The following is a 25,269-nucleotide window of genomic DNA, read 5'->3' as shown; positions in this document are numbered from 1 at the left end:
CTGTGTGATGCCGAGGCCCGGCAGGGCGGCAGTCCCTGGTCTTTGATGACCTTCAGCCAAGCAACAGTGATGCAAAAAAACCCGTGCATGGAACGTGCATGCATCCACCGACCCCACGCTCTCTGGCTGCGATGCAAGGCCTTTACTGCCGAGGCACAACCCAAAACTACCCCTCTGGCTGTGGACCCTCCATCGTAAATGCACAACGAAACCCCAGCACCGCACCTCACCGCGGACACGTCCCCCTCGAGGGAGGCTAACACAGGCAGGTGAGCAGGTCCCGCGGTTTCTCAAGCCATGGGAAGAGAGGAGGGAGCTGCGGAGGTATGAGAGCCTGGTAACGGATGGGGAAGGAATTTCAGCCCTGCAAAATGAAAGGTGAGGGCAAGAAAAGCACACAGCAAAATAGGATGGGGACTTTCTCACTGAGTCCCACTGTTCCCCTCTGTGTAGGAGAAAGCCCTGGGTGACAGCAGTGAAGGGCAGAGCACATCACAGAGACACAGGATTATTTCTTCCTCTTTATTAATTACTGTAGGCATCCCAAGCATCCCAGCACGCCCCGGGCACACTGAAGACGTGGCAATGTGTCACCCTCCTGGCTCCCGTGGGAGCAGACTGCACATGACCAGCCTGGGGTGAGTTAATACCTAAACGGCCCAGAGAAGTCTGGGAAGAAAGCTCTCGCCTGAAGGACTCAGTACTCAGTTTTCCAAACCAAAGCCAACTCTTTATTGCCAAGGCATCGGCTCCTCCAAGGAGGCTGCATCCTCCTGTCCCACGGGGACCAGCCCTGACCCGTGGCTACCAGTCTCCTGCGATGCACAGGCCACTGCCCTGGCTGATGAGCAGAACAGACCCAGAGTCGCCATCCCCAGCCTCTCCACAGCTTAGAAGTTATTTCTCGTGCAAATCTGAAGCACCACTTATCTTCCTCCCAATAATGTTGCTTAACTCAACAGGGCAACACAAGCCCCCCCTTTCCTGAGCCTCACCACACTTCTGACCGTGCAACCAGGCCAAGATAATCCCAGCACAAACACCAAGAGCTTGTCCCACCACCCTTGCCCCTCTGGCCTCTTGGGACATGCCTGCCAGCAGTGATGGGGATGCTCCCCTTTCCCGATCTCCATCAGGCAATCCCAAAAGGCAGGGAGGAGGCAGTGGGGCTTCATCAGGGATGCAGCGAGGAGGAAGGACAGGCTCCCGGGGCTGCAGCACAGCTGGAGATCAGCTGGATCCTTCCTCCTCCCTCGGCTCCAGGAAAATAGCTGTTTCCTTCCTGGTCCCTAAAACAACACAGCAGCAAGAGAGGAGCTGCCTGAGGACAAAGCAAGGGCTATCGGTCTTGCAAACAGAGGAGCCAGCAGCCGGAAAAGCCCACATAGGGGAGGCTGCGGAGGGACAGACCCCAAGGCGGGGATGTGCCCCAAGGTACCCCCCCCCCAGTCGGGTCCCCTCCCACGGCAGCACCCACACCAGCAGCCCCACGCACAGATTCAGCACCAGCCAAGCCCCCATTTTAGTGGGGCTGCCTGTGCAAGGGCACCATGGCTTGCATCTGGATTTATCCATCCATTAGACTCTAAAGCCTTCTGCAACCCCATCTTAGCAGCTCCCAATCCATTCAGCTCCAGCCGTGTAAGTTCACCAGCCGTTATTTCCACAGCGTGTGAGCTGAAAGCTGTTTGCTGCAACAATACATTGCAGCAAGGGAGATACAATAGGAACTAAATCCACTGCCCGTTTACCTCCACCCAGGGAGGACAACACTGACTGCACGGGGGGGGGATTCAGCTTCACCCGTTTAACACTGCTTTGATCCCTTCCTACCGATCAGGCCTTTTGTTACCACAGCTCTGGGCTGTGCTGTTGTTTTATCTCTATGGACAAATCACACCAGACTGCCCAGGAGAAGCTGATAAGCAATAAATGATCAGGGTCTAAATATCGCAGAGCACAGCAACAACATTAAATATTAACAGCCAGCTCAGGCAGCAGCACTGGACATGCAAAATCTCTTACAAATTCAATGACAAAACCATACATCACATGATATACTTCATGGGAACTTAACCCATGGCATCAGGAGGAGACAGAAAGTTACACAGCCACAGTTTGGTTTTTTTTCTTTTTTTTAGATCAACATCTTCACTATTGACACACCATGATCAAAACTCCAGGCTCTGCCTTTCCCCTGAAACAGTGCCTGCTTCAAACATAAGCACCTCCGAGATTAGAGAAGAAATCTTCTGCCGTTCCATGCCCAGTGTTCCCAGCGATAACAGCCAGCTAAGCCTGGCTTCGGGCTGAGAGCACCGGAGAGTGCCTGCAAATATTTTTCTTCAAATACACTCAGACCCTCTCACTCGCTCACTCCACCTTGAGCTCTTGACATGTTTGCTAAATTCCCTGCTCTTACCTTTCATTTGCACTTTAAGGCTTCATCCCCACACCCTAAACCTCTGGCCCTTCTACAGCATCTCCAACCCCAAGAGCTGCACATCCCTGGCTACACTACACCCTCCTCTGTGTCTCCATAAAGCCAGGGGAAAGCTATGGGGCCATGGCTCCCCACCACACAGAACCCGGAGCAATGAAAACCACTTCTCTGCAGTAGCCTCCCTGTTCAAAACCACAATGAAAATAAGGCTCTTCAGTCTGCAGATAGGAGCAATTTCAAAGGAGAGATTGAGATGATTTAAATATAGAGATTGCTTTCCCTAAGGATGCTGCTCGAGATATTTAAGAGCTCAGGTTTTACACAGCATGGATCTCCTTTGGCACCGATGCAGAACTCCCTGCCCCGCTTCCCCAGACAGCAATCCATTCTTCAGGCTGTCGGGGAGCGCCGGGTCTCGTGGGCTAATGCAGAGCCCATCGGTGACCGCAGGGCTCACCTAGGAGGTAAATTGGGGTGCAGGGGGGGCTGGAGCCCACCTTGAGCTTTCCAGGTGCGACAGCACTTCACCACAAATGGTTGTAACCTCGGCTTTGCAGGTCTATCCACTGGGAAATGAAGAGCCCAGATAACTTCTTAATATATTACTCCTAGGGATGCGGAGCTGCTCTGAAAGCCCAGCGCTTGCTAACAGCAGACCAGAGCACACGTCGCATTCAAAACCAAGTTCTCAGAAGATCTTTGAGGAACACCTACCACCCTCCTCCCCACCATTCCCACCGCTCCCAGGAGACCCCAAGCAGAGATGCCACCCGCTGTGACTTGCCAGCAGCCAAGGAGCTGCTCCCAGCCACAGCTGCAGGTTGGTACCAGCAGCCCAGCAAGAGTTGGGCAAGTGCCAAGGACAGCCAGACCTCACCAGCCTGATGCTGGAGGGAGTAAAGATGGGGACAGGCAGATAGCCCCCAGATAAATAGCTTTATCCCAAGATGCAACCCTGCCAGGCACCCATTGCATGCCTGAATATCTGCAGAGGGAGACCAAGGGGTGGGAAATGATGTTAATTAAAGTTTTAATTACTGTAACCAAACGAGTAGCATAATTACTTTATTCTCACAGAGACTTCAAACTGATTAAGGACCACGTGCACAATCTTTGGGTTGATGTGGTTTTTAATTAAACCTGCCGTCAAAGGCGGTGAGAGGGGCGGGCAGGACGATGGCTCAGCCCTGCCTGCTCCTGCCTGGACCCCGCCACGGCCTCCTGCAAGGAAGGAGCCCAGGCTGGCAGAGACACGAAGGTCAAGAGCTGCAACTAGTGCAGAAGATAGGCCAAAGATAGCTGCTGTGGTAAGACTGAAGCTGGCAGGATGCACACAGGTGTCTTGAAGGAGAAGCTCCTCTCTTATACATTGGCCCTCCGCTTCACATTCCCCCAAAACATCTACCTTTACAAACATCTCCAAAACAACCCCACATGGGCCCTGAAAATATTAATGAACTGGTGCTGCCAACTGGAGGGAATGATTAAAAAACAATTTTGCAAAGGTATCCTTTTCAAATAATAATAATACTAAAAGACAAAGCAGTAGAAATTAAACTCCCAGTCCCCTACCTCAAATAAATAGTATCAGAATTTGAAATGAGACATAATTACCCCGGCAAGGTTAAAGCCACTAATGCACACAGAATACAGAATCACCATCCATCATAATCATATCTCGTATCGCAGCCATTATTTATAATTAGGAGGCACGGTTTAAAAAACACATAAAGACGCCCATGCAATGCATTAATTCTTCTGTTATTGCTCCTGGAGGGCCAATCCTGCTCCGATTTGTGGAGTCCGGGATCAGGCAAAAGTAATTCCCCAAAATGCCCCAATGTCATTCCCAAAAAGCTCCCCACTGGGAAGGGAAACCCACCTCAGCCCACCTGCAAGCCCTGCCTAAGTGTCAAGCCAGCAGCAGTGGGACACAGCCAGGCTGCACGAGGTCTCTCCCGGCCATTTCAAACCCAAGCAGGCTCACAAGGCATACAGATAGTCCTTCCCCCTTAACTATATTGAATTTATTTTTTTCTCCCCAAATGCCAGTGCAAGAAGAGTGGAGCTGAGCACACACCAGAGCTACAACCTGGCTCAGTGGCATGCAGGTGATGGCCTGCCTGGTGGGCTTTGCCCAGGCTTTCTTCCCTGCTGAGTGTTTTTTTTACCTATTTCTAAAACCACAGAACAAGTTATAGTAAGAGCTGAGGAAACCAAAAGCTAACCTCAGAGCTGCTGAAATCTTCCCTCCTTTGAAGCACAGGCTTTGCAGGCTGCCCCTGTGTCCCAGTGAAACATTAACAAGCTCCCGGCAAAGCAGGAGGAAATTACGCTTAATATATTCCGGGGAAGGGCGCAGACAGCAGTGCTTACGCAGCAGAGCCCGGCTCTAGAGGGTCCTACCTCCAATCTCTTCTCCTCCCAGCAATGAGGAGCAGTGAGGCTGCAGCCCCGTGGGGACGTGCAGCAGCCCCATCACACAAAAAAGCGCCGAAGCCGGAGCAGAGCCCTTGCACGGAAACGCACAAACACCGGGACATGGTTTTATACCCTTCGGTGGTGAGTTAGAAAGCAACAGCGGTTGGAGAAGGTGTCCTGGGGACACGGAGACATAGTGGCTGAGGCTATGGTGAAAGCCCAGGGATGGGAGCACAGAAAGGACACACACACGCATGCACACATGTGTGTAAATCTTAGCTATGGTGTTTTCAAAGATGGAAAAACAAGACGGGATAAGGACAGGGGAGGGCTGAGCCACATCCAGAGAGGCACAAGTCCCAAGGAGAACAAGCTCCCCTTCTCACTCAGCCCTGCCGCCGGCTGCGAGCAGCCCAAGACAAACAGCCGAAGCCGGCTCGCCCCGCCAGTCTCATGACTGTTACTCACAAGCGGAGCTGCGCTTTCTCAGAAGTTTCATTAAGCTATAAAACAAGAAAAAACAACAAGCAAAAAAACCCGAGCCCCAACAAAAAGCCAGCTCGCAGATGCACGTACAAACACTGCTCTCCAAAACCCAGGAATCACGTTTGTAATGAAGGCTGCAGTAAACATAACGCAACACCAGCCGAAGCTTCCAGCCAGGGTCCCTTGACAGAGGCTCCTGCAGCACGAGAGGCCGATGGGCACGGGCAGGAGCTGGCAGGGGGACACAGGGCTAAGCCTGACACATGCAGAGAGAGCACCACGGTTGCTGCCACCAGGAAACAAGGGGATGAGCCTTTCTGGGGTTCAGGTGCTGTGCCCAACTGGCTGCCAGCTCCCCAGGGCGGGTTGTCCTCTCCACCACCGCTCTGCCAGGGCAGCAAGCAGGGTACCTGAGGCGCCTCCTGGGCTTATCCTGAACATTCTTCACCTCTTCCTCTGTTTCAGACAGCCAGCACTCTATCCGACACGCCAAGATCAGGCCAGCCTTGCAGGATCAGACAAGTTGGGGAACGACCGCCTTGGGATGCAGGAGGGGGGGTGCTCCCCATGGGGCTACGGTGGGGAAGCACTGAAAAGCCAAAGGGGACTGGGTCATCCTCAGGCAGCCAGGGCTTCCCCAGGCCCTGAAAGAGCCATCGCCGCCTCACTGAGCTCTGGCTGCTGTCCTTCAGCTGCCCCAGCCCCGATGGCACACACCAGAAGGACTTTGAACATCGGTGGCAGCGAGCTTACTGCAACCAAAAGAAGCAGAGAGGAGGTGGCGCTTTGCAGGATCGAGCACAGGATCACACTATTTGCCCTTCCAAGTGCTGAAAACTAATCCCCCCCCTTCCCCCTTTTTATCCCATTGAAAACTTGACAGAACCTCCTAGCGCTTTGCAGTTGAAATTGGCAGGTCTTAAATTAATTGACTGCAATTTTACACAACAACATGTTTAGCTGCGAGCTGGCCCGCAGCCCGCTTGGCTCGCCACCGCTCCCCAGACACTTTTCAAGCAACCTCCAAAACTTCGTAACACATCTAAGGCGAGGCGAGCTGGCTGCCAACGTGACCCACTCCCTGCCAAAAACCAGCCCTGCCTCCCCACGCCCCCACCTCGACCCTGCTCCAGCTCCTCCGGTGTTTTCCCCCGCTCTCATTAATAGCTTGTTAAATTATTCTCATCGTCTCTAAGGATTTTTGCTCCTCCAAACAGCGAGGAGCTCGGGGCGGGCTGGGTTATGGGCCCGCTGCTTTGCCATGGAAACGGCAGCAATGGGACCAATGCGCGCAACAGGGGCGAGAAAAGTCAGGGTTTTTTTTTTTATTTTTATTTCAATCCATCCTGACGCATTCCTGCTCTCCTTCCGCTTAATACCCTGAAGGATGAAGCTCAAAGCAAAAGACAACAACGCAGTGGCAGACCTGCAACTTCCTCATCCGGGACCGGGTGCTTGGGGTAACGCAAAAGCACACAACCCCAGCACCCAGGAACAAGACAGCACCTGCAACCTACCCCCCAACCCACCCAAAAAACAACCATGCTCTTCTTAGGAGAGGGTCTGAGCTGGCATCGCTACTCGCCCTGAGCCTGCCTGCAACCCAGCCCCCAAAACGTGGGGCTGGTCCCGCCTGGTCCCAGCTCAAGGTCTCTGAGCCTCCTCGCGAGATGCTGCCGCCGCCTCGGCCAGGCGCGAGCCCCAGCGATGAGTCAGCCCCGGCTCCCAGCCCTAATCTAATCCCGTCCCCAGTGCCGGGCAACTTTCCAGGGCATGTCCGCAACATGAAAGGCGCGCTCTCGCCGCGCTGCTGGGTCAAGAGCCGGAGGAGGAGAGGGGAGGATTGCTCCGGCTCTGCCGAGGACTTGGGTCGAGCAGCTGATGCTCTGCGAAAGCCAAACTGGGGGTGGGTTGTTTGTGTGATTTCATTGCTTGAACAAACAGAAACATCCTGTATGTGATCAAGAGCCTTTATGAAAAACACACCAGCACTGAGCCCCGCAGCTGGGGCCGAAGGTGCGGCTGCGGCTGGAAGGCAGCGCGCAGCAGGGCTCGGCAGCGCTGGAGTGAGCAGAGCTCCCAGGCAGATTCACACCACCACAGCATCCCAGGGATGTTTCAGAGCATGCATGGAGGCAGACATCCCCCCCCTAGGAAACCATCTCCCCCACAAAATGTCATTTTTTTCATGCCAACCTCCCCAAGCCCTCACTCACTCCAGGGAGCAAGAGACACAGCAGGGTCACCGACAGCCCACGAGCCACAGACGATGGCTGCATGGGGACAGGCAGCCAAGGCTCTAACATCACTTTGAAGCACTAATTCTTTCTTTTATCACCTTCTGCCCTGGGATATTGAAGTGTTCCGTGCATGCCTCCAGCTTGCTCCTCCTTTTGGCTGCTGGCATCACCATCCACAGATGGCACAGAGAAGAAATGGGCAGCGCAGGCAGGAGAAGTGAACTGACCACAGTCTGCCCCCACACACCCCCCACCAAAAAAAAAAAATGGGAGGACTCCATCTCCTGCCAAAAAACAGGACTTGCCTGGACTCGTGCGGCCGTCACCTCTGCAGCCCCTGCCCTCCTCTCCGGCAGAGCTGCCTCTGGGGAGCCGCGCCAGGAAAACACATGCTTTTGTTTAAGGAACACAGGCTGAGAGGGAAAAAAAAAGCACTTAAACATTACACACACACACACACCAGAGACAAAAAAAAAAAAAAAAACAAAAAAAAAACCTGAAGTTTTGAAGTTGTTGCTCTTTGGCAAGGTTCAAAATAGGGCAAGGTTTTTGTTTTTGCTGCAAGGCTTTAAAAAAAATTTATTTCATCCAAACCATCCTTGAAACATTCTTGACATTTATTACCACAAACTCTTCCTCCCATTAATTGCTTCTATACAACTATCATTTTCCTGATGAAAAACACCACCAGAAACTCACAAGCCATTAGAAAAATGCTCGCTCTCCCTCTCTGTTTCTCCCTGCTCATGAGCATAAACAGAATTAGGGAGGTTAGGGGGGTGAGAAACTACAGTTTTGACTCAACGGCCTTGGCCAGCGAGAGCTGCCACCCACGGCAGGGACACCAAGGGCAAGATTTGGAGCTCACCTACATGCTTGCAAAAACACCCCAACTCTGTAGGTACGCAGTACCACCTCCGGCACTGTCTCAGAAACACACAGTGGAATAAGTCTCAGCTAAAGAGTCATGTTCTTGGGGGTCTGGGTCTGCGTTTATAGCCAAGGCTTTCACAGCACAGCAGTGAAGATGTTCACGCAAGTGCAGCAGCACATGGTGAGGGGGAAACAAAGCCGAACAGAGGTGAGAGGAGATGCTTCCATCCCAGGAGGGAGGCACCGACAGCCACCTGGGCGGATATGGTGTTGGGGAGGACCAGAGCTGCTTGCGTGCTCTTTAATTGCTTCCATTTCCAAAATGAAGCCCAGGTCTCGTTTCGGCAGCCCAGGAGAGCAGGCGTGGGGCAGAAAGGCATCCCTAACTGCGGTCTGAAAGGACGAGGCTGCAGAGGGGGCAGCGAGCTGTGATGCTGGACTCCATGAAGGGGCACGGAGGAAGCCCCTCCACCTCTCCTTAAGCCAGTGGGACACAGTTGCTCTCCGCCTCTGGGATCAGTAACTAAAGAGGGGATGAGGTGCAGGGGTACATGCTCGAGGCACCCCAAGCAGCACACCTCACAGGGACCACGGGCAGTAGGTGCCACCCCTGGCTGTGCCAGCCCCCACACAGCCCCCAGCCAGAAACACCAATGCTGCCAGACAACAAAGTTACTGCAACTTAAGGAGCCCTCCTGCAGATGAGCAGCCGAACTGCATCGTCACATGGCATGCCCTTAGTCGCCCAGATGAACCACACTTTGAAGGTGGAGCAAGCACATTTGCCCCCCGCCTCATTCCCTCCTCCTCCATCCCCATGCCAAAGGTAGCAAATTTTGCCCTCTTAAAACAAGAAACCACTGGAGGAAGAAGCCAAACCTCGTACATCCCGCACCAAAGCTGACTTGTCCCCCAGGGAGGAGAGCCCAGGCATCTCATTCCCAGGTTATTTGCTCCAGACGTGGGCATGCAATTTCCCACCAGCAGATTCGAGGCGGGGGAGGAGGGGGTAAGGAGAGGCAGGAAGGAAACCCCCAGCTGAGACAGGGAGTGTTTATCTCACCTGCTAGAAGAGAAACACATCTTTAATTTTAAATGTTGAGTGTAAAAACAGATCCCTCGAGGCTCATAAACATACCAGAAAGAGAGGGAGAGTAACTCCAAGAAACCCCGGGGGAAATAAATGGAGAATTCAATTTGGGAAGTTCCCATTGCTCGTGTGGGGTGGGAATCAGCTGGCACGGGCCATGCAGGAGAGGTGCAGTTTTCAGGCTTTTGGGTCTTTTTATAGGACTTTGCTCATTTCTCACAAAAAACATCATATGCATCACCCCCCACAGGAAACCAAGCACAGCGGCAGTGAGCCCAACCCTATCCAGCATCTCCATCCAGGGGACAGAGGCTGTTCCCCTCCCTCTGCCACGAAACCTGCAGGTACAGAGCACACTGTGGGAACCCACTGCCTGAAACCCCCAACCCTCCAGCCGTGCCCACTATCCCCGAGGTCCCACATCCCGACCTCCTCGCCAGGGATGCTGACCCTTTCAGCATGGCTGCACGTGTACCAGCCTCGCTAAAACACCCACTTTCCATAGCTAATTACAGATATAGTCACCCTGGCCAAGACACAGGCCTATTTTTGGATGCTTTTAAAGAAAAATACACATTCACACATGCACATCAAAACTGCATATTTTTCCTCTATGAATTTTTTCAGTTGCATTTTGCTCAACAGCTACAGGTTAATTGTTGACCATCAATGGAAAGCAAAATGCCAGAGGCAGCAGGGAACAGACAGTCACTCACACAGCCTCCAAGACCAGCAAACCTGCTGCCTTCACAGCTTCCAGGACCGCAAACTGCTCTACAGAACCCAAGCTAGCCTGTGAGCATCCCTGCTGAGTCCAAAATCCACCCTTGGAAAGATTTTGCTTCATCTTTCAGTGAAAATTTAGCTTTAAGTCCCAGCTGGGAAGAGTACCACCAGTGACACAAGTTTGGTGGAGCTCAGGTTTGGTAGGGGTTGCTGCTGAGAGGATTGGGAGGATGTGAGAGGGCCAGGTAGGACTTCTGCAGGTGAGAAAAGCTCTGCTGGAGATACGTGGATGTCACCTCCTTCAGGGTGGGACCAGGGGGGTCTCTTGTCCAACCCCAAAGGAGACAGCATCCGTGTGTCTCCAGCTCCCTTCTTCCCCAAGCTTCACTGGAAAACAGCAAAATCATCCATAGGTACCTTTAACTTCATCGCTTCAATCGCCACTGCTCCAGCTCCCACCCACGCAGCTCCAGGGGTCTGTCGCATCCAGCGAGGACAACAATTTGTCCCCCAAAATGCAAAGGAAGCCCTGCCCAGCAAGCAGCATTGCCAGCATTAAGCCTCCAGCTACAGCAACACCAGGTTTGTGCAGTGGATGCTGGCACATAATTAAGATCTACGGGGCTCTGTCAATCACCAAGGGGAAAGAAATGGCAGGGAAACCTCTCCTGCTACACAGCAGAAGCCTACGCACTGCTGGTGCCAGGGTGCCTGAGGGATGCTGGTGGGGTGGCACAAATCCAATCCACCCCTGGAGCAAGCAGTCAGGCTCTCCATCCTCCAAACTGCCTCTTCTCACCTGCTTTGCAAACCATAACCCCTCCCAAAGACAAGCCTGTGCTCTCCCAGTGCACCAGCGCTCCTAACTCCTGCTCCAAAGGGAACAGCCTCAGTTAACAGCACTGTGGATATTGCAATACTGCAACCCAGGGCAGTCCTGGAGGCAGTTACTGTAGTGAAGAGCCATCACCCTGTGCATGGGAGATGGGGTGCTACAGCATTTGAGGTTTCAATCTGGCACCCCCAAAGCAGGGGCTGGGGGAGGAGGGCGTGTTTGCACAGGTCTCCTCACCCCAAGGACCAGCGCTCCAGGACGCAGATCCAGCACAAGGAAACGGCTCCTCTCCCCACGCTGCCTGCCCTTGCCAGTGGTATCCCCGAAGGAAGATCTCCAGGAGCAGCTGGAGATCAGCAGCAGGATGGTCAGGAACCCTTTGCCTGGACCCGTCCCATTGCCAAATGCACAATACCCTGGCCCTGCCCTCAGCTAAAGGCCCCCCCAGCAGGGACGACAACACCCCCCCATATCCCACACCCCCAGCTAAGGGAGTGAAGGGACCTTCCCGGGGGCTCAAGGCAAACAGAGGAAAGGAGTAGGGAAGGCAGAGCCTGCAGAGAGCAAGCCCCCTCCTGTCCCAAAACACTCTCATTAACCCTTCCCCTCCCAGCCAAACCACAGAGCTTGGACCCACTGGCTCTCAGTCCGCACTGCAGCAGCACTGGGAAGCAGAATAGGAAAGCTGCACCCCCCAGAGCACACACCACCTGGGGAGCAGCAGGACAACACACCCCCCCTCTCCCCACAAAGCATCAACCTTTCCTCAGCTCATCCCCAAAGAGGGACTGCCCAGCAGGATGGAGCGGCATCCCCGCTACCCCGGAGCCGCGCACAGCCACACTAGCACACAAATTGCTTCATTAAATGTCGTCACATTAAACCAGTTTCATGAATTTAACATTGTCCCTGGACTATTGTTTGCCTGAAAATTAAATTACAGCAACATTTGTTGTTTCAATGAGTCTGTCAGTTAGGGATGGGGCCAGAGGAGGGGATGCAGGCACAGGCGGGCGATGCCATTTCAGTAGCGGGGCTCCTGCGGGCAGGCAGCTCCAGTGAAGGTGGGAAACAGCCGCAGCTTCCTTCACGGGGGAGGGAGAAGGGAAGAATTAAGCTAATGTGCTGTTTCAACCAAAGCCAATCATGCCAGATGTGGAGAAGTGAGCCAAGCTGCCCAGGAAGGGAAAGCATCACCGTTTTGAAGCAGATAAAGGCTCCAACTGGTCCCAGCAGCCACCGGCCAGCACGGCAGAGCATCATCCCGTACCCTGCAGCAGAGACCCTGGCTACGTCCACACAAGGAGCTCAGCGTGGCAGTCTGGGGCTTTTTGATCTTTCCAGATTACAAAGCTTTGCCGCATACTGGAACACTCTGAAAAATTTCTCATTTATTCTTCCTTTTCCCTTGAGCAGCTCCTCTCTGCAGTATCAGAAACAAAGGTGACAACCTTTCGCTTTGTAAAGAAAACCATCAAGCGAAGCGGACTATAAATAGCACCCAAAACTGACCCGCATCCCCAGCCGTGGGGAATGAAATGAAGACAAGTGAACGAACAGCTTCAAGGTCAGAGAGACTTTTTTTTTCCCCCTTTGTTCAAGGTCTGGTAATTTTTATCCACGCAGGAGAGCAATCCAAAATACATCATTAGGGTTGTAGCTAATAAAAACCACGCAGGCTTTTTTCAGCCTAGCATCGTTTCCTTTGCCCATAAGAGGATTACGGCAAGAGGTAGATGCTTCCCCCAGTGCTGACTCTACCGGCACGGCCCCTCCTTGGATCCCCACACTGAGCACCCTGGACATGCCAGATCTGTCCCGGCACATAGCAATCAACCAATGCTGCCCTCAAGGGCACAAAGCATGGCAAAATTAAAGCGCTATCACATTATCCTGCCTTCCTCTGCCAGACTGTAGGGATGCTCCTCACCATGTCGGCCCATCCTCAGTCTGCAGAGAGCCGGCTTGTCACAGAGCGCTGGCTCTCTTCTTTCTCTCCAGCTGCTAAATGGCATTAGAAGAACTAAGCATCCATTAAATAAAACTTTCCCACTATTGCTTCCCACATAGACAATTGCTCTCGCTGCCACGAGGAGGTTTTGTGCCGGTGGCTGGTCCGTAGGCGCACAAAGAGTGGGGAAGGTGCCAGGATCAGCTCTGGTATAGCGCTGGCCACCCAGGGAAAGCGCCCAGGGGCCCCAAAATCCAGCGCCAAACCCCAAACAATGGCACTCCCCCTGCCCATCATGTCCCCTGCTGCGCCTTGCTGCAGCCCTGCTCTCCTCCTCTCATTGCAACAGCTAAGGAAAGGGATGGGGGGGTTATGTGGAAACTTCCCAGCTTGGAAGCAACTGGGGAGGGTTCAGGAAAGTTTATTCAGTGCAAATCCCTTCAACACCACTCCTCCGATCAGTCAGAGGTGAGATATGGGGACCTCGAGGACCCACCAAAGGGCAGGAGAGGAAGAATGTGGGGCTGGTGTGCAGCAGTCAGAGCTATTTTGAGCACTGGTCAGGGTAGGAGAGATAAAAGAGAAAGGCAAAATGGAGGAAAAACGTAAGAATGGGAAACGTTTCCATTCTGGGTAGAAAGGGAATGGAAAGTGGCTGTGGTACCTGCAGTCCATCCCACGGACTTGGGGCTCTGAGGCTCCTCCTGCCCCTCCTGAGATGCTCTGCCCCATCTCTGCCCACCAGCCTACTCCAAACCACCCTCAGCCACACAACTGCATCCAATCGAGAGACTAAAGCACGAATTCACTCATCAAACTCATTTCATCCGAAGCACCATCATATAAAATGCTAAACATTATCCTTATTGTGGTGGCCTAAACCAGGATTAGCACACACACCCCCAAGGCTGGGAGAGCCCTTTCCTTAGCTGGATGGCACATCTAAACCCCCATGCTCCCACTCCACCACCCTTTGATGAGCAGAGCTCCCAGGTATTTGCTCATCCGTGAGGCACAGCAGAATTACCGTAATTAAGTATGACCCAGGCAAGATGCAGGCTGAGCACTCCAGTCCCACCCCTGCTGCTTCTTGGGTACTTGATGGGACTGGGTTTAACTCCTGTCCCACCCGCCTGCCACCCAACAAGGTCAGTGCCTGGGAGAAACAGGGTTGCAGTCTCGGGGGTCTGAACCCTTACCACCACCCAGCACTCACCCTGGCTCCTCCACCTCCGTATTTCACTCCACAATGCCAATCCCACGGGGCACCTTCCTGCTGCCTTCCCTGTCAGTACGGGCTGCCATTAGCATCCATTCTCCTGCTCCACTTCAGAAAAGCCCGTAATTAACAAAGGCAGGGGATAACAGAGGCCGAACAGCAGCTCTTCCGAGCAGCCTGGGGCTGAGCGCCATCCCCGCCTGGACCTGCAGTGGAGATGAATGACCTCCATGTGTATCAAATCCTCAGAGATGGATGATGGGCTCCAGCAGCCATCAAGGGGCAGCTGGCATCCACATCCTGCATCCCCAAGAGCCATACCCCACCTCCACCTCACTCTTGATTTATGACAGATTTTCCTCCCAGTCCAGGGGGGAGAAGCGGGGAGGTCAGCCCACGGGGTCTGGGGATGGCTGACCTTCTCCACTGTCGCATCTCCACCTGAGGCAGTGCTGGGACATGCAGGGACGCAGACAACATCAAAACCAGTTTGGCCCCTGCAACTTCCCTATTGCAGCTGGCCATAGGCTCAGGGTAAATTCCTCAGGCACCATTAAATCTGGGTTAATGGGGCTGCACAAAGGCAAGGCAGGACACCAGCACTTCTCCTTCCCACCCAGGCGTACCCGCAGCCCCCCTGCCTCTCAAACCACTGCCTTCCTCATGAGTGTGAGGCTCCAGGCATCCTCCCTCTTCCCTGCTGCCTTTAGTGGGAGGCCAGTGCTATTCTCCCACCTGAAAAGCCAAAATTAGTCAGTGTTTATGCTAGTGAATAGGCACAATGTCTCCAACAGAAGGGACCCAACAGAGATGGGGCCTCCAGATAATTTCCATCTCAATGGGCTGGCTTTTCACCCTGCCCTCTCCTGGCAGGACCACCACAGAGGTCCTCAGCAAGAGTCGCTCTCCTGCCTTTCCCAGCAGAAGAGGGGTCACGGGCAGGGGCCACAGCCCCGCATTTGGCAGCAGAGAGATGCAGATGAAAACGCTCCGCAGCTTCACATTTCATCAACCAAACCAACTGCAGGGAAAACCCAGTGCTCGCTACTGGGACCGCACGCCCCCAGCAATGGGCACGGCCACACACCCCTTTTCCTAACACAGGCCTCTAGCAACCCTAGCCCAGAGGTTTATAGGGGGCTCAGCATCCCCACCAGTGACCCCAAAGCATCACCCTTCTGCCTTGCTCTCCCAGAACTGCTGAGCCACAGCCACCAATGCCTTACACAGCCCAGCAACAGCAAGAGCAGGACCAGCAACAGCATGCAGGCACAAACCCGCAGGTTCTTGCTTTTTCCTTTCCCACCTCTATTTCCACCCTCTTTCCAGGGTGGCAGCCCATGTCGGGGCACAGGACGGTCTGCAGGGACCGGCTGGGAAGGTGACACTGCTGCGTTTGGCTGGTACAGACCTGCCAGGGCTGTCAAGAGGCATTTTGCCCTCAATCCCCTTTTTCGGGGCGATCACAGAAGCCAGGTTTGCACCCAGCAGCCCTTCTGACGACACAGGGTCTTCGGGGTCCACCTCCATCCCTGAGCCTCCTCCAGTTTCTACGACGCACTGCTCCCCAAAAAGTCACCTTGCCCCAACACCGGCAAAGCCCGGCAGCAACGCTGCCTTGCCCGTCGGTGGCTCCGCGGCAGCCGGAGCGGGCTGATGGATGGGGGTTAGGCAGCGCGCTGCCTGCGGGCGCCCGGCGCCGGAGCCGGGGAGGGGCGAGACGTGCACCGTCAGCGTTTTCGGCGGGGAAGGTCGGAGCAGGGCTGGCTGCTGCTGCCTCCCTGGCTGGCTGGGCGCCAGGCTCCCAGGCCTCGCTCACCTGCTGGCTTTGTGCGGAGAACAGAGCAGATGCGGGGGGGGGGGAAAGAAAAGAAGAGGGTTATTGGCTTGTGAGTCAAAAAGCCTGGAGGCACCAAGGGTAGAAGGAGCGGGGTTTTGAGGGAGGGAGCCCCTTGACACCTCCTGTCCTTCCTCAAGGCTGCATGAGCACGCTGGAGCATCCTTCAGAGAGCGAAGAACGTGGAAAAGTTCATCCCCATCCATCCTGCACGAGGCCGGAGCATGAACCCTGGTGGCATCCCCCCCCAGGAGTCACTCGAGGACGGAGCTGGCAGCTGCCTGCAGCCCCAGCCCTGCTGCCCGGGCCGGTCCCGGAGGCCAACGGTTCACGATGAATTTCTAATTGTTTCCTCCAACAATGAGACATCCTGTTCGGAGCCAGGCGGCTCAACAAAGCCCGACGCCGGCAAGCGGGGCCCCTTCCTGCTGAGCAGGAACGGGGCGATGCCGAGCGCTCCCCGCCACGAGCAGGGGGACAGGCAAGGCTTCACTACCCCCTTCCCACCACCCCATTCACTTAACACACCAGCTCTCCAGCCTCCACCTTGATTAAAACAGCTTAACGACTCTGGCGAGAGCTCTCAAGGGGGCGGGAGCTGCCGAGAGGTATTTGATGGATTCACTTTGGCAACCGTCAGCTACCTTGTCATGTCAATAAAATTATTGCCATTGATTGGGGAGAGGCGTGGACGCATGCTCTGAGGAGCAGATCTCCCTCCCAGAGCTGGGCACAGGCACCCACGGGGGCTGTGTGCATGTGGGGAGGGGGCGAGGGGTCCCCAGGGGATGGGGATGGAGCGGGAGAGGGCAGAGGGAAGAGGCAAGAGGAACAAAAGGCCCTTGTGCTGGGTGGCCAGCTGGGGAGAGGCAGCAACATGGGCAGGCGAGGATTTCCAGGGGCTGCGCCAGGGTCGATGCTTGGGGAGTCCCTCAAGGGTCACTGGCTGACACCGCTGGGGCCAGGGCAGGCTTCATGCCCCAAATCTGCCCCCCTCCCCACCCCCCAAAAAAAAGCCCGCCAAGGCACAGGCAGTAAGTAGGGTAGCCGGCAGCAGGGTCACAAGGGGGACCGAGCCCTCCTGTGCACTCTGGGAGCCAGATTTCACGCGCCGAGACACAAAGGGCTTTTCAGCCAGAGCCACTTACCCTGAGCACTAAGCAGAGGGCAGTGCGAAAGGACCCACGGGGATGGGAACCAGCAGAGCATCTGACGGCTTCTCCTTCCAGCTCACGTGGACCATGATCGGGTCATGCATCATACCCAAGAGGCTGACATGGGGGCTTCTGTGATGGGAGGAGGGCCAGCAGGCAACAGGAAAATTCCTGAAAAGCCTCCAGGTCAGCAGCTCCCCCTTCCCACAGCACCTATTTTTGGGTCATACTGTCCAGACACACTACAGGTTGTGAATGCACCAAAACACCCTTCACCAAAGCTTTTAAGATAAACCTACTCAATGGGGGTGTCTCTTCAGGCTACCAAATCTGGTCCCCCAAAGCACCCCCATCTTCCTGCCCTCGGCAGGACAAGGGGCTGCAGGGGAGCCCCTCAACCCTCCCCAGGACAGGAGAGGAGCACCGTGTCCCACTGTGTTGGGATGGGGATGACCCATTTAGTGTGAACAGTTTATTTATTACTATTATTATTATTATTAAAGTGGAGAAGCCAACACAGCCAGACATAGGGCCAACTCAGCTGTGCTTTCCGTGGGAGAGAATAAACAAGCTGAAGCAAGTGTGAGCCCCAGGGGGGGGAGCAGATTCCCAACAGAGACACGTCCTGATGCGTTCGTGCCTGAGGCCAGCCTGTTTCAGGACAGGGCAGGGAGCTGCAGGGATTATGGTGGCAACTGGGCAGCCAGATAATCCTCAGGAAAGGCAAGAGCTCAGCTGGCTGTGAGGGATGTGTAGTCCAATGCTACCCTGGCTCAGAGGCACTGGCTGCACCATCCCACGACCATGCCCACCTTGGGGATCTCCAGTGCCTGGATCCCAGGTGGTGCTGGATATATCATGAGGGGCTATGGCAGCAGGGACAGCTCGCAGCATCCTTCTGCAGCAGCAGCCAGGGATGGCAGTGGTCAGGGAGCCACCAGCTGCTTCAGAGGAGGAGCTCAGCTCAACCCCAAAAATAACCAGGCGGCACCCAAAACTGGGTCAACCCACAAGGGCCACACCAGAGCTCAGCAGAGCCCTAAGGCAATGCCTTGTTTGCATAACAAGGGGCAGATGGCAAGCTAAGAGGGCAGCCCCATCTCTGCACTGCACCTCCCAGGATGCCCCATTGCCCCAGCTCCAGAGCGGCCAGCCGAGCACGGTGCTGTTACTGGGAGGAGGTTGCACCATCATCACACCCCCTCCAGCATCATCCTTCTTCCATCTCTCCAGACAACACTGCAAACACACCCAAAACTGAGTCCTTGGCACACACAGGTTAAGGGGTGACTATGGGTGCAGCGTCCAACATGCCTTTCCAGCATGTGACTGAGCACTCCCATTGTAATTACACATGCAGCTTTCTGTTCACCCGAAAAATAGGAAAGACACCCTGAGAAAATGACAACCGCCCAATAAAAAGATTATCAAGCAAGGACAGGTGGTTTCCAGGAAAAGCCCAAGCATTACGAAGCAAGCCTTGCTTCCCTTGCGCAAATATCCCCTGGACATTCCTGCTGCATCATGCTCATGGCTCAAGTCCCCCTGTCACTTCCCCATCCGCAGCACCCTCAGACCACAGGGTGCAAGGCCGGGTCTGGACACACCATCGCGGAGGACGTGGCTCGCCGCCAGACCCAGCAGCACAGGAAGTCATCCCGGCACGGCTCACCCGGGCAGCGGCAGGAATTCCCCAAGAGGCCCAGTCCCATGACTGCTGGCACAGAGGACAGCGAGCACGCGGTGCAGAGGGCTTTCCAAGCCTGGCCTCTCTGCAGAACTCGGGGCCAGCCAAAGATAACCACCTGCCTGGTAACCCCGCAGGGACAAGCTGAGAGCGGGCTGCCACAGGCTTCCCTGCTGTGACCCACACACAGCATCCCAGGGGCCCTGTACCTCCATCCCCCACCAGCCCCTGTCCCACAGCCAGTTTTGCAAATCTGACCTTGTTTGCAATATCCTCCTTACACACACACATCCCGCTCCCCCCCCCCCCCAATTTTAGGGTCTCCCTGCAGCTGCGGTAGCAGCAGGTGCTGCCCAGCACCCCGGCAACTGTTGGCGGCAGGGCTGGGGAGAGGCTGCAAGGCAGCCAGAGGCTCGTGTGGCTTTTTTGGGGGGGACAAAGGGAGGCTCTGTCTGCACGCAACAGCCTGGACAAATGCTGGGCATAGGAGCTGCCATCCAAGGAAAATCCAGACGCAGCAGTGACTCTGCCCTGACCTTACCCTATCCCAGATGGCGAGACTGGTGCCCCCTCAGCAGAGCAGCATCCATTACAGGGCTCCTGGGGATGGGGAGGGGAGCACCCAGCTGTCAGTGCAGCCCTCCCTCCCCAAAGGAGATGCCAGGAGGTGATGGTAAGGGCAGGGGGGACCAGCAGGAGAGCAGAGAAGCCACCAGGCTGCACCAAGCCTAACAGAGGTGCTTGCCAAGGGGAAACGCTGGTGGCTTAAAGGCAGAGGGATTACAACTACTGCTGAGAGATTCACCCCTCCTGCACCCTCTGCCTGGAAGAGCCACCTTGGCCACGCTCTGCTGTACCCCTGCCAGGCACCTCATCCCCTAGTTGGGGACGTGTCAGCACCACTCAAGGACAGGTCAGCAGCCCCCCTCTCGTGGTCCCCAGGCAGGGGGGAGCCCTCTCCTCCCTCCCGCCCCACTGGCAGCCAGGCAGCAGGATCAGGTAGCTGCTGAGGCAGCGCTTTGCCAGGCAGGCTAGGCAGGGGCTGCCGCAGAAAGGCTGGGCTGCCCACCCCAAGGTCACAGCAGGGGACAAGGGGGGGACCTGGCAGTGCAGGTCTTGGAGCCTGCAAAGTGCTCCCCATGCTGCTGTCAAGAGAGCTCAGAGACCCCAGGGGTTTTGGGGGCTTCAGGCATGACAAGCCTACAAAACCTGCCCAGCATCCCTGTGCTGACACAGGACTGAGACCCACCTCTTCATTCCCCATGGAGCTCCTGCTCTTTGAGGCACCGAGTTTAGAAACTAGCAAAAAGAAAGCTGGGGAAGGCCCTGCAGGAGAGGACGATGCCCAAACAACACCCTCAGCCACGACTTTGTAGCATGCAACCCACTGCCTGGCCAGGCACCCACTCTAGATCACTGCTTGCGAGTGGCACTGAAGATACAAAGACCAGAGAAAAACTGAAAAAAGGAGGAAGAGGAAAAAACAAATCTGCTGTGTAAAGCGTAACTGCCAGCCCCTCTAGATAAATAAGGAACTAGAGGTGTAACACTGTCCCCATGGCTCTGTGAACCCTCCTCCCACATGTTCTTTCCTTCCCATCCCCATTTAAAACCTCCCATCTGGAGCCCAGCGGCAGGAGAAGCCGCCAGCAATGCGACACCAGTCCCTCCGGATCCCTCATCGATCCGGAAGGGAGGACGAGCTGCCTCCGTCAGCTCCCCGCAGCCCTGCTCAGCCCTGGCGCCGCCGTGTCCCCCCCCTGAGGACTGCAGAAAGCCAAGCAGAGGATGTGGGGCTGGAGACGATCACAAGCATCCTGCCCCCCCACCCCAACACACGCTGCTCATGTTCCTCCCACCCCTAAACACACTGCTAATAGGCAGGGCTGCAGGCAGGTCAGGGGTCCAGGGGGAACACAGACAGGGCAAGCAGGACGTTTGGGGACTGGACTATCACCCGCAACGGCACCCTGCTCCTGATTCCTGCCAGGGAAGCCACCCTGCCTGCTCCAGGTCACCCTGACCAGCACAGATCAGGAGAAGCAACAAAAATGCAGGGTGAGGGTGCTGGAGCACCTCACAAGCCGCAGAGCAAGGGGCCAGACCCCCTGGCCAAGCCCTGGTCCTCCTGCCCCTGGCAGGGACCATAACAGGACCTTCACACTGCCTTTCCCTGGCTAAGGATGCAGTTAACGCAAGCTGTGTTTATACAGGGCATGTACAGCTGTAATTATAGGCACGATGTTATGATAACAGGAAATCCGTGCCCTGTGGAGATGCAGGCAGAGAAAGGCACACACGGAGCTATTTGCTAATTGCCACCAACAAGCAGCCTTTTGTGCCGTGGCCGGGTAGGGGAAGAGAAGTCTCCCCCACACCGGGCTGAAGCCATCAGCACCCACCTCTGCCCACTCTGCCCAAGTCAATGGCAAAACCATACAGACCTGGACAGACAGAGCCCACCCTGTGGCAGCTACAGGGCAAACCCACCCACCCCGAGACACAACGGGATGGGCTCTGATCCACCAGCAACCAGGACTCAACTTCCCTAGGTTCTAACTCTTCCAAAAGACAGAGGTTTTGTAAATTTGGTTGGCAGAGAAGAGCAAGGGGAAATTGTCCCTCACTGGCCCCTTGCACGTTACCCCCAATATGTCATTCTATGGCACAGGCACAAGACCTTCCTATACCCCCCAAAGGGCCAACAACACGAGCCATCATTGCTCCCCATCAGCGTCACTGAGGGGTTTCCTACCTTTTTGATCTTCCCGCTCCGTGTGCCAGCAAAGACGACGGTTTGTCCTCTGTAGTCGTAGGCAGCCACCGAGGTCATCCCATCCTCCTTATCCACAAAGAGCGGTGTCCCCTCAATGGTGACCGTCCCACCCAGCGGCTGGTTAAAATCCTGGCCACAGAAATTGTCGTCAATCTGCAGCGGCTGTTGGAAGAAAACAGAGGAGAGATGAGCTTTTTGCCAATGCCTTGACATGACGGATCTCCCAGATGGCCATCAGCCATCTCCCACCTCCACTCCATCCGCTTTGGCAGCCCCATCCCTTGCCTCTCCCGCCCCTGCCACACCACCTCACCAGTCGAGGGAAAGGATGAGCTGATGCTTCCCTAAAATTCCCTATGCACTGATGTAAGGCACTTGGGACACATCCAAGGCATGCAGCCCCACTCTGCATCTGCACAAGATTTGCAGACCAAGACTAACGCTCTCGGACCTCTGCATCTTACAGAGCAGCATTTACAAACCCAGCGGGAGCCAGCACAGCACCCCTGCTCCCCCTCCAGCCCCGCGCCACTGCCACCTCAAACACGTGGGGTACTGGCACGAGCTCCCCAGCACACACACACCCCCCTCTCCTCCTCACCCTGACACTAGCTTCAAAAATAAAATGGCTTGGCAGTAAGGCAGGAGGGGCTGAATCCTGCACCCCAGCCTTCCCCCAGAGACAAAACACTTCCCAGCCAAGGCCGTGCCAAGACAAACAGGTCAGAGTTCCTGAAGGAGCCTCACTTCACATAGCAGAGCCTCCAGCAAACACGCTACCCACCTGCCAACCCTCTTCCCTTCTCCCGCAGGAACGTCTTGGGGAAATCCCCACATTTTTTTCATGCTGCCTGGCCCCAGACAAGGCGCCTGGCTCAGCCAGCTGCCTCTTCGGTTCAGCGCTCGCCCACGGGTCTGGGAGAAGCTTTTACAATCTCTGCCCATGAAGAGCCAGAGACAGGGCTGCACCAGCCCCTTTCCACCCTCAGGGCTGTGAAGGCAGGGACCTCCAGTGAGGATGGTCACACCGATGGGCAAGGCAAAGCCAGAAGGATGCCCTCTGTGAAAGCCAGGATGCAGGCGGGGGAGCAGGACCAGCTCCACAGCACTCGCCCCGTCCATTAAGCATCCTCACCACGCTGCCCTGATCAGCTGAGCAGAACAGACCCTGACCATGGGTATCTTGCCTGGGGGGTACATGGGCCTCCCAGAGGTCCCACTCTAGGCAATGGCCTCACGTGGTCACACAGCACCAGCAAAAATCCACCCCCAGCAGGCCCCTCCTGTCCCAGGAAACGAGGGGCTCGGGCCAAATCCCCAAGGGTGGCAGTGAGGGGCACAGGAGGTTAGGGCAGCAAGGCAGACACAGCCGACGGAGAGACAGCCCGCTCCGCCCATGGGATTCTTCCACTTCACAAGGCTCCTTACGTAACTTTGATTTTAAAGAGAGAGATTTTTTTTTGGCAAGCAGTGGCCTCCAAATGCATGCCAGTCCCCAAGGGGTTTTAAAATCCATACAGCACGTGCATGGAGCATATGGGAAAATGCCGAGCTCCCAAGCTCCACATATGCAAGGGCAGGATATAGCTCCACGATTCCCGCTCACCGCTGCCCGGGAAGCGAGGGTCAACCCAGACCAGCTCCCAGCAGCAACCTGCAGTCACCTATGGGGAGGAGGGAAAACACAGTGCCTTTCTGTGCCCCTGCTCGCCCCCCTCGCCCTGCCGGTCCCGCTCCCGGCTGCAGTGGGGATGCAGCGCCACGCCAGCCTTCTAGGAGGGGAAGGACAGGAATGACTCCAGCCGGTCACGTTCGGCCTCCCCAGGCAGTTTGGGGATGCTGGGCTGCTTCCTCAATTACTCTAACTTCTGTTTTTGTTAGGTGTCTGAGTTAGCATACAGCCAATGACCGACACCCTTCCCTGCCTGACCTTTGCTCGTCCTTCCCTAAACTGGGGGAACTTCTACAGCCAGGCGTGAGAGATGTGGGGATCCCAAAAAAAGTAGTGTGGTTCTGTAACCACAGGAAAAGGAGGGGAAACAGAATCAGGGCCTCTCCACCCACCCTCTGAATCCCAAGCCTTGCAAGTGTCCTCTCCTATCCATCAGCCAGCACACAGCACTAAGCATCCTCTGCATCACCAAGCTAGACATTTTAAAACAGCAGATCCAAGAAAATTATCTTCCCAACCACGGAGTGAGATGGAAGTGATGCTCCAGCCGATACCCACCTCCCATCTGCATACCTGGGATCCTTCAGGCGTTTTGCTGGGAAAAAACACTCTCTGGCCCCAACAGGCCCTCTGCCCTGGTAAAGCACCCCAGCACTTTCCACCAAAATGCCAGCAGTAGCAGAGGGGTTAAGGGCAACGCCATGTGAAGGTATTTAAGCGCCAGAAGCCCCTGGGTGCAGCTTCTGCTCTCTAAACTCAACTCAATCTGCAGCTTCCCCAACCCCTCAGCTGCTGAATATGCAAGAGGAAAGATGTTTACGGTGTTTACTCCTCTCTGCTTTGTCTCAACAAACTCTCTGGGAAACGACAAATACAGCTGCGCTCCGGGACCATGAGGAGCGCCCGCCGCTGCCGCGATGCCGACACCACCTCGATAAATAATTACGCCGACAATTAGCTCATTAACAGCAAACTGCCTCGTTAGAGAAGCGCAGGCAGGCAGCATGGCGAGGTCGGGCCAAGGGCGGCAGCACGGGGGTTACAGCACCAACCGACATCCCTGGCAGATGCGGGGAGAGGCGAAGCAGAGGGATGGAAGGACGGAAGGACAGAGGGACAGCTGTCCCCCGGCCAGTGCCGGCAGGGACCGACACGCACCACGGCACGCGAGGGCCAGTGACCTTGCAGCGTTTCAGCTTGCAGATGCTGGGATCTGCAGGAGGCATCGAGCTCTGCCTGCTCTCCCATTTGCATGGGTGTTTGCAGGGACCATGGCCTCAGCCCACTGCAAGCAGGGGGGCTGTTTGTTTTGGGGTTTTGTGTGCGTGTGTTTTTTTTTAATTTTTTTTTTCTTTTGTTTTTATTTCAGTGCTTTCCTTTGGCTCCTCTCTCAGCCGCCCCTGGCTCTCAGGCCCTCATCTCCATAGCGTGGCAGCCTTCTCTTCTCTCCCACCACTAACCCGCCTCCTCAAAATAGGGTCAGGAAGCTCAAATTTCCTGGGGGAAGCCGCCTGCAGGAGCGGGGAAAGCAGGCCCGCAGCACCAAGAGAGCGGTAGCGGGTGTCTCCTTGATGTGCCTTGTCTCATTGACTCCCTTCAAGCCCACTTAGGAGAGCAATGAGGGAGCAGACAGCAGAGGCGAGGCTCACGCCACTCAGCATTATTAATTATCCAGTAATTCACCAGTTAACACCATTACAGGCTCACCCCGTCCCCCTGTGTCCCCATCAGAGGCTGCAGCGGAGGATGCTGACAGGAGGGACAGGACAGGACACAAAGAGCCAGGGAAGGAGGCAGGTACCAAGTGCCAGGCTGGGATGCCAGGCTTTTTGCACATTAAAAGCCACCCAGGAATAATC

The 25,269-nt window shown here is 55.4% G+C and overlaps 1 protein-coding gene across 3 annotated transcripts in view; it reads right to left on the bottom strand.

Annotated features, from left to right (window-relative positions):
- Positions 1-25,269, bottom strand: part of PLXNA1 (plexin A1) — a 122,208-nt gene that overhangs the window by 77,939 nt on the left and 19,000 nt on the right. For all 3 annotated transcript variants that reach the window (XM_042799536.1, XM_042799535.1, XM_032994896.2), the window contains exon 3: positions 21,718-21,900. In XM_042799536.1, the coding sequence (XP_042655470.1) occupies positions 21,718-21,900 (183 nt within the window). The remainder of the gene's footprint in view (positions 1-21,717; positions 21,901-25,269) is intronic.

Source organism: Tyto alba, unplaced genomic scaffold, assembly GCF_018691265.1.
Source record: "Tyto alba isolate M040663 unplaced genomic scaffold, T.alba_DEE_v4.0 Super-Scaffold_3, whole genome shotgun sequence".
NCBI lineage: Eukaryota > Metazoa > Chordata > Aves > Strigiformes > Tytonidae > Tyto > Tyto alba.
Note: the sequence above shows the minus strand (reverse complement) of the source record. Positions and strands in the feature narration are given on the sequence as shown.